The following is a 9,558-nucleotide window of genomic DNA, read 5'->3' as shown; positions in this document are numbered from 1 at the left end:
CTCTTCCAATCACACACTTTATTGTGGCTTAATCAGAACCAAATAGACATAGCTATAACAAAACAGAAAGACACTAGAAGTTTTATCCATGAAGTATGTTTTTTTTTTAAAGTGAGGCTAGCATGTATAGACCAGAATAGGGTTCTCATCCTCAATCTTCTCTGTTTCAATTCAATAAACTGAAATTCAATGTAGCAAACATTTACTGAATATTGCCTTGCCAAGGACTGCATTAACACCACAAGTGAGGCAAAGATTAATGTAAGGGTACTATCACTGTGGTAACTAATATATGACATAAAGTCACCAAAACCCTTATATACATTGCTTAATTTGCTCTTCCATTCATGTTGAGTTCTTTTCATTTTACAGAAGAGAAACTGCCATACATACAGATCAGTTACTTAAACCAATCTCTGCATCAGGTCAATGGCACATGACAGTTTTTCAATTTCAGATTTTTCTGAATTTTTCCATACTTATTTCTCACCTTATACGTTGAAGTCATTTGTTTCAAGGAGCTTATAGCCTACTAAATTGACAAGGCAAATATAAGAGTGATTATAACGACAAAGTGCTTGCTAGAGACATAAAGAATGTGGAGAAAGGTAATGAGAAAATTGTGAAAGCAGTAGATATCAATGATGGCGAAAATGTGAAGCAAAACCCAGAGGAATAGGGTATTGTAGAGTGTAAACTGCAGAAGATAATGCCAAACAAAACTCTAGTTCATACAAAACTCTGATTCAGTTTGGCTCTAATACAGGATTTCTAAAGTCAGAGTTTGTATAAAAATGACAGAAACTTTCTAAGGCAATATTGCAAAAGGCCTTAAGATTTTGGAATTATGTAATAAAGAATTAAAGCAAGCATTCAAATATTTTCTGCAAGTTAGCATTACAAGCAACCACATTTTTAAGAGAATTACTAAGTCTTATTGTGTTGGACAAATTAGAGAGTGCAGGAAAATTGGTCACTAAAGAGGTATTGAAACTGTCTATGACGTGTTTTTTGCAATAAAGCAGATGCTTTAAATCACTTTGTAATCTAGTGTTAAATTGTTAATTGTTTATGTTAAAACTACTTTATAAAATTATACAAGTTAGTGACAAACACCTTTAGGGAAAAATATGCTGAGGAAGGTAATAAGAAAGCTAAGTATAAAATAAAACTTCCTTATGCAAATATGGGGGAGGGGAAGAAAATGTCCATGAGAGCCAATTAAAATTAAAATCCAATTCAGGGCAGAGAAGTGATGGAAACATGGCTGAGAAGCACAGAGAACCTGTTTCTAGGAGCTGGCAGGGCTTGCATGCAGAGCGCAAAGGCAGCAACAGACGGCAGCAAGCTCAGCTGGAAATATTACTATTTTGTGGTGTCCCACTAAATATCTAAGACATCACAGCATACTTTTTTGACACTAATGAAGGAACTTGAGGATAAAAGTGGAAATTCATGGTTCTTAGTTTTATTTTCTTTTCCAGAGAAGAATACCAAGTCCTATTAACAAAAGAAAAGAAGAGCTAATTGAAGAGGGTTCAGAGTTTTAAATCCAAATGATTGCTTTCCAATTAGAGAAGAGAGCAAAGGCAGGCAAAAATAAAGAAGGAATAATTAAGCAGAAAAGAAGAAAACACTAGAAAAACACTTGGAATTTGTCTAGAAAGGGCAGATTACATTTATGAAAAGAAGCATTGTCAGAATTAGGCCTTGAGCATAAGTAACTATCTAAAAGTTGATAGTGATCGATGTTTTAAAAGATAGAAGTATAATATTCTGGGAGTTGAGAAAAAGACAGGAGGGAGATAAGGAAGATGTATTTAGGGTAGGGAACTGCATTGGATCTAAAATAATGGAAAGCTTTAGACGTCTGGCTCACAAGTTGGCCAACTTGCTTTGCCAAGTCAGAAACATACATTTTAAATCCCCTGGTTTCTCTATGGAAGAAAGATGGGTAATCTCCTATGCAATTTACAGCCTCTGAAAGCTTGCTGAAGAGTCAGCTATGAGTTATTTCCAACTCAAAAGCCCATCACAACAATATTAGAAAATAATATTTCATATGATATGAAGGGAGCGAGATAAGTAATATGGCACATAGGCAGAATAGATCTGTACTATGGCTATGGCAAGGTTAGATTTTAGTAGAAATTTTTTAGGCAAAACATTGTGAAATATGACCATGTGGGTTTGCATGGGAAGCCTTGAATACTATTCTAAGATGCAAACTTTATGCAGCAGAAAACAGGGAGTTATAAAAGGCCTTTTAACATGGGGGAGATTTTGAGCCTTGGGAATAATTTTTGCTTGCTGTCTAAAGCTACTTATATTTCATCTACTATGTTCTTAATTATAGAAACATAACTGGGCACACTTCATAATCTCTTTCTAATCTAAGTATAAATACAATCGAGTGATATTTTCGGAACCCTAAAATCATAGACATGTTTACGAGAAATTAATTCTTTTTAGCTGGTTTTGTGCCTCCATGCAGAGTACTATTTACAGTATACCTAGTTCCACAACCAGACACATATGCCTGGGCAAGGTGATGCAATAAATTGTATCCTTTTTCCAGTACAAGGTCCTTCCTTGAGATTTACTGTGTTTAGTTCTGTTTATCAAAGAAAAAAGAATATTACATTAAAAAGTAAAAGAGAATATTATGTTGGTAATCAGGAGACATATTTTCTGATCAAAGCATTGCCATGTAATCTTGATTAATTCACTTTGATTTGTTTCTTTACATGAACAAGATGAAGGGAGTTTTAATATATTATATAAATAATGGACAAATGAACTTCACTCATGCTCCCCCATCATCCAGCAATCACATCCTCACTTCCCTGACTCTGCCTTTAGCCTACATCTCGTCTGGGCATGTCATTCAATTTTTTTTTAATGTGTATACCGTCAAATCAGATCTGACTGGTACAGGAGGAGATTGTCCCTCCTTCTTCAGCAGAGCATTTGGTGGATTCGAACCTCACATCTCCGGGATTGCAGTGAATCTTCTTGCCACTAGGCCACCAGAGCTCGCCTATCATTCAAATTTAAAACAAACAAAACCAACAGAAAAGCAACACTTCAAATTAATTGCCATCCAGTGGGAACTGTCCCTACATGTGCTTTCTCAACAATAGATGGCACAGAAGGAAAAGGATCATCTTTTGTGGGTGGAACCTCTGAATTATCAGAGAGGCTCCACCTTCGCGTTAGCAGTTTTATCCCCTAAGTACATCACTATACTTTAACTAAATGATCTAGGAACCTGAGTCCAAATCTAACATTTGTATAATTTAGGGCCCAATATTTCTGCAATGGGCCAGGAAACAAAATCATGAAAGAAAAGGAGGAGGGGAATGAAGTTTCCAATAACGTTATTTACTTGAACTAACAAGAAATAGAAGGGCCATGGAAGTAGCAGTTAAGAAATCAGATGATGTATTGCATTAAGAAAATCTACTGGGGGGTGGGGGGGATCTCCGCAAGGTTTTAAAGGGCAGAGATGTCACTTCAATGACTAAAGAACCTACTCAAGGCATGGTATTTTCAATCATCTTATTTATATGTGAAAGTTGGATGGTGAAGAAGAATCAATGCTTGGAAATTGTGGTGTAGGTCAAGAATACTGTATATATCGTGGGCTTCCAGGAGAATGAACAAATCAGTCTTAGAAGAAATATGACCAGTATGCTCCTTCAGGAAGAGGGTGGTGAGATTATACCTAGCTTACTTTGGACAAGTTACCAAAAGGAACCAATAGCTGGAAAAGAACATCATGTGTGATAACTCAGAGGGACAATGAAAACAAAGGAATCCCTCAATGGGATGGATTGTTACCAGAGGCATGACGATGGGCTCAGATATACCAGCGATCAGGAAGGGGAAGCAAAGCTCCAGGCGATGTTAGATTCTGTTACATTCAAGATCAGGAGTTGGAGTCATTTTAACTACCAATAACAATGCAATTCTGCTTGTTATAGTCCCAATTAGGAATTTAGAAAATTGAAATAGCCTTGTTAAAACAGCCAAGTTGGGGACAACATGTTTCAGCAGATTCTTTTCATTTGTGCTCAAAGAATAATTCTGCTCCACTTCCTTTGCTATTTTCAGAGAGGTCATTTATCTTAAGTTTCACAGTTAAGAAATGTTATGTTGGGTATATGTACTTAGAAATCTCTATGGGCCCTGCTAAGCATAGAATTAATATTCATACGACCTAATGGAAAGTCTCAGAGGTTTGGGGATCACACACAAACAATTCAAGCTCTAGCCAATGATGGCCCTGGACAACTCATGTAAGGATCAGTGTCCGTTTCTGCAAAATGGAGCGAGCAGTTATCAACAACAAGACGGTTGAGAGGCTTAATGGGAGGCTGTCAGGAAAGCTCAGAGATTAACTCAGAAAATGGCAGCCATCACTACCATTGCTGGTTACGATCCAACTTACGTTTCACGTACAGGCGGCCTATCACCTTAGCAGTTCCGTATCTGTTGGATACTTCACATACATAGCTGCCTGAGTCTGAGGGACGTGTATTCTCAATGAGTAGCCCCGTCACAGTTTTCTGGAACCTTCCAGAGAGCTCCAGAGGCATGTTGTCCTTTAGCCAGCGGTAATCTGGCTCTGGGTGTCCAAGCGCTTTGCAGGGCAGCTCCACACGTTGTCCTGCCATGGCTTTGCGATGGTCAAACCCATCCAGTATGGATGGAGCTGAATTCGCTGGATCTGCAGAAGAAAGAAAAACTCTCAGAGGCAGTGAATGAATAGTTGAAGTGGTCAATAAGATTTCTAAGGCGTCATGTATAATAAAAATTCTTTTTACCATAATAATGACTGGTATAGATGAAAATTTTGTATATGAATGGCAAGGGGGGAATAGTTGTTGTTGATAGAGAAAAGATAGGAATTATCAATGATTTCATCTTACTTGGGTCCACAATTGACAACCTTGGCACCAGCAGTCAGGAAACTAAAAGGCATGTTACATTGAAAAAGTCTGCTGTCAGGGACCTCTCCAAAGTGTTGAGAAGCAAGAATGTCAGTTTAAAGACTAAGATGTGTCTGAACTAAGCCCTGGTCTTTTCAATTACTTGTTATGTATCCAAGATTTGGACAATGAATAAAGATGACATAAGAATTGATGCCTTTGGGTTGTGGTGCTGGAGAATAGAACTGAATATCCTACGGACTACTAAGAGAACAAACAGATATACCTTGGAGAACATCCTACCTATATAAGGTTAGGTAAGAATGATAAAACTTCATCTCACATAATTTAGGAATGCTTTTCAGAGGAAGCAACCCTTTGAGAAAGACATCATGCTTGGGAAATGTAGGGTTGGTAAAGAAGGTGAAGATTCTTAAGAAGAATAGGCACAGTGACTATAACAATGGGCACTAGTGTGGCCAAGAAGAGGAGGATGGCACAGGGCAGGGTTAAGGGCTGTTGTTAATAGGGTCACTATAAGTCATACTCAACTTGACAGCAACTAACAACAACAGTTTAAACACTTCCACTCAAGACTCTGCAAAAGGTTGCATGTTGGTGAGATCTTCTGCTTCTCATTCCCTAAATAACTAAGAAATTTAGAATCATCACATCACAATAAGATACATCAGCTTAGGCTAAGAATTGCATTGTTTTATAACTCTGTTTGAAAATCATTTTAAAATAAAGGGGGGCGAACCCCACACCCTATGGTCTACATTGACAAATTCCTTTTAGTATATAGGAAACAGACAAACAAAAGCAATAAAAGAAATATTATTTTTTAAAAAAAGGGGCGGGGGGAAGAAGAGATACAGCATAGGCACTCGGTCTGAGGACATCCGGATTATGCGATCCTGCAATGAATTCAAATGGGAAGTTAGGTGCGTGGTGCCTATAGATTATCGTGCAATTGGCTTTGACTTTCACTACATAGCTGGTCAGGATTATACACATGTGAGGCGTATGTGCCTAATCATAGGGAGCTGACAGCTTGCTCATAATGTCAATAGGGTAAATAGCAGCTGTTGGCCTGAAACATGCAAATAGCACGTGCAGACCAGTAACGTGGGGGTTACTACATTGTGCCAGGCCTACAGGACAGAGCGAATGCAACTAACCCTTCCAGTTTCCAAGAGGCTAAGTCCTTATGGATTCCTGTCTCGCTTCATCCTTCTGCTGAAGAACAGATAGTAGTTGTGAACTGCCAACCTTTAGGAGAACAGCTGAATGATTTGACTACCCTACCACTAGGACTCCTCCTTAATTGTGCTAAGGCTAACCAAATGCTTTCTTTTCTACTGTGTCTGTCCTCTTTTCTTTTTAAAACTTCAATGTAACTAACTAACAATAATGTTTCCAGTTTTTCTGAATGGAGAAAGGGAGACTCCTTGGATATATATAGATGAAATGCTGAAACAAACGTGATATACCTTAATTTCTTCTATGCTTTGATTATTTTGATACTGAGGAATGTTATACCTCCTCTTTCAAAAGAGCCACAAAAGTAGAAATCCATTTCTTGAAAAATGAAATTTATTTCACACACACAAAAATATAATTTTAAGTGTAATGGCTGAGTTTCAAAGCATTCTATTCAGAAAAAAAAATTAAAATTTGGATCCCCAAATGCAAAAGCAGTATGCAGTATATAGAGACAGCATATACATATATATATATATATATATATATATAGACAGTATATAGAGACATAGCAGGGAACAGGACAAAGGAGCCATTCTCTTTGATCTTACATTCTAGTTTAGTCTTTGCCAGGGCCAGACAAACAACATATAAGCAAGTAAACACACTGCCTGATACAGGCCATGGTCTTTGCAATCACTTGCTATATATCAGAGAGCTGCATAATGATTAAGGATGATAGAAGGAGAGTGGACGCCTTTGAGCTGTGGTGCTGGAGAAGAGTACTGAATATACCATGGACTGCTAGGAGAACAAACAAGTTGGTCCTAGAGAGGGTGATGCCAGGCTGCTTCTTAGAGGTAAGGATTCTGAAGCTTCATAGAGGTAAGGATTCTGAAGCTTCATCTGACAAAATTTGGACATGTTGCAAGGCAGGATCAGTCCTTGGAGAGGGACGTCATGCTTGAGAGGGTAGAGGGACAGCACAGGAGAGGAAGAACCTTGATGAAATGGATTGATTCAGTCACTGGGGTAATGGGGATAGGCATGTCGGAGACAGTAAGATTGGCAAGGGATAGAGCAGGGTTTAGGGCTATTGTACATAGGGTCGCTATGAGTCACAGGCTTCTTGACAATACGTAACAACAACAAAGCAGTAATAACTTGAGTTGTATTAGGTGAAGTGAAGGGCATAAAAGACAAGGGAGCAGGAGAGATAGTGCCTGTGTGTACTTTGGATGTGAGAGGAGAGATAAACCTTTGGAGGGGCTCTGGCCTCCAAAGGTAGTTTCTCTGATAGTGGAAGAAAGAAGTAAAAAGGTGTGGTCAAATACCTGCATATTGTTGCTGGGTGTCATAGAGTCAGAAGTGACCCATAGCTGATTCTAGCAGGTTTTTCAGAGGCTGTAAATTACACAGAAGGAGAGTCCTCATCTTTCTAGGTAGAACTGCTTGCGGTTTCAAACTGTGTGCTTTGGGAATTTCTTACCACTAGGCCACCAGTTGTAATTGTTATGTATTATTGATCAACTGTGACTCATAGCGACCCTATGCATAATAGCTGTAAACCCTACCATTCCTTGAGCCAATTTCACCTCTGACACATTTATCCCCATTACCCCAGATACCATGTCAAATCATCTCACCTAGGGTCATCTTCTCCTGTGATGACCCTCCACCCTTCCAAGCATGTTGTCCTTCTCCAAGGACTGGTCCATCCTGGCATCAAGCTCAAAGTCTGTGAAACAGAGCTTCAAAATCCTTGCCTTTAAGGAGAAACATGGTTTCACCCTCTCTAGGACAAGCCTGTTTGTTCTTTTGATGGTCCATAGTATGACCAATATTCTCCTACAGCACCACAACTCAAAAGCACCGATTCTTCTTTTGCCATCCTTAGTCTTGTCCAGCCCTCTGATGTATAGCCAGTAATTTTAAAGACCATGGCCTGGATCAGGCACATCTTATTCTCTAAACTTACATTTTTGCTCTTCAGCATTCTGGAGAAGTCCCTGACAGCAGATTTTCCTAATGCATCTTTTTCTTTCCTGTCTTCTGGTGCCAAAAGTGTTGATTGTGGAAACAAGCAAATTGTAATTTTTAACAATCGCAATTTCTCTTCCAGCTATCATGGTGATGTCAATTGGCCTGGTGGTAAGAATCTTTATTTTCTTGATGGTAAATACCTACATATGGCTCCTTCCAAGAATAGTTTTTTAAAACAGTAATCTGGGATCAGATTATATTCTCTTCTTTTACAAATAGCATATTTGTCCTTTACCTAGCTTACAAAAATTTCCATGGAAAAAGTCCTAGGCATTATTGGCCAAATACCTGGCTTCCCATGAGCTCTTCTACTACTCTGTTGCTGCTTTTTTTACCATAACTGTCACCCTTTGTCTTTACTTCCACTTTTGAAGCCAAATGTTTCATCTTATTCCTGGCTATTCCTTTGCTGGCGTCTCAATGGACTATGTTCAGATGTGCCACATTTCACAAATGTACCCTATGCAATCAAATTGAGTTCCCATGGCTTCCATGGTAACTGGAGTCTCATGACTCTATCAATTTTTAAAGCATAATAAGGCACTCATAAAAATTTTGAGATTAAGTAAAGTAAATTTGCTTTACTAAGCCTGAGAGTTAAATTTAAAAATTAATATTTAATGGATCAAAGTGGAGATAAATGAGGTCATCTGAAAGAGTAGATGGGCTTTCAGATCATCAGTAGTTCATTCATCTTTTGGAAGAAGAAATGCTTTTTTCCAATTGTTTTGCTAATACCAAATTAATCTCACAGTTCCCTGCTATGATTAATTGAAAGTGCCTATTTGGTGATATTATTGTTCCCAGTGACTTGATCATATCTTGGGCTAGTTGCTGTTTGATATATAATGTAACACAATGTAATAATCACCCATGCAATTTAATGTATTGTAGTCAGTCAATCAGTTGAAAAAGAAAGTTAAGCGTGTGCTACCTACAGGTTATTGTGCTGAAGTGTATTATTCAGTAAAGTTTTTCTAGCAGTTGGCTTTGACTTTCACCACATAGCTGGATTGTTGTTGTTATTAGGTGACACTGAGTTGAGTACAATTCATAGTGACCCTATGGACAGTTAACTTGAAACCTGCCCTATCCTGTGCCATCCTCATCATCTCTAACACACTAGAGTCCATTCTTAAAGTCACAGTGTCAATTTATCTCATTGGGAGTCTTCCTCTCCTTCACTGACCCTCCATTTTTCCATGCATGATGTCCCTTTCCAAGGAATAGCCTTGCCTAGCTATGTACTCCAACTATGAAAGAGGTTTTGTCATCCATGCCTCCAAGGTATACTCTGGCCACGTTCTTTCCAGGACACACCTATTTGATTTTTCTCTTTTTTTTTCAGTCCATGGGATTGGAGGGTTCTGAGCTGGGG

General features: G+C 38.4%; 1 protein-coding gene across 1 annotated transcript in view; it reads right to left on the bottom strand.

Moving 5' to 3' along the window:
• The window catches only part of DSCAM (Down syndrome cell adhesion molecule), an 845,501-nt gene that overhangs the window by 363,938 nt on the left and 472,005 nt on the right, over nt 1-9,558 (bottom strand). Inside the window, exon 5 of the mRNA XM_006886768.1 lies at nt 4,454-4,732. Coding sequence (XP_006886830.1) covers nt 4,454-4,732 — 279 coding nt within the window. The remainder of the gene's footprint in view (nt 1-4,453; nt 4,733-9,558) is intronic.

Source organism: Elephantulus edwardii, unplaced genomic scaffold, assembly GCF_000299155.1.
Source record: "Elephantulus edwardii isolate Elephantulus edwardi_28Jun2011 unplaced genomic scaffold, EleEdw1.0 scaffold00051, whole genome shotgun sequence".
Classification (NCBI taxonomy): Eukaryota; Metazoa; Chordata; class Mammalia; order Macroscelidea; family Macroscelididae; genus Elephantulus; species Elephantulus edwardii.
The sequence above is the reverse complement of the archived record's forward strand: the minus strand, read 5'-3'. Positions and strand labels throughout refer to the sequence as shown.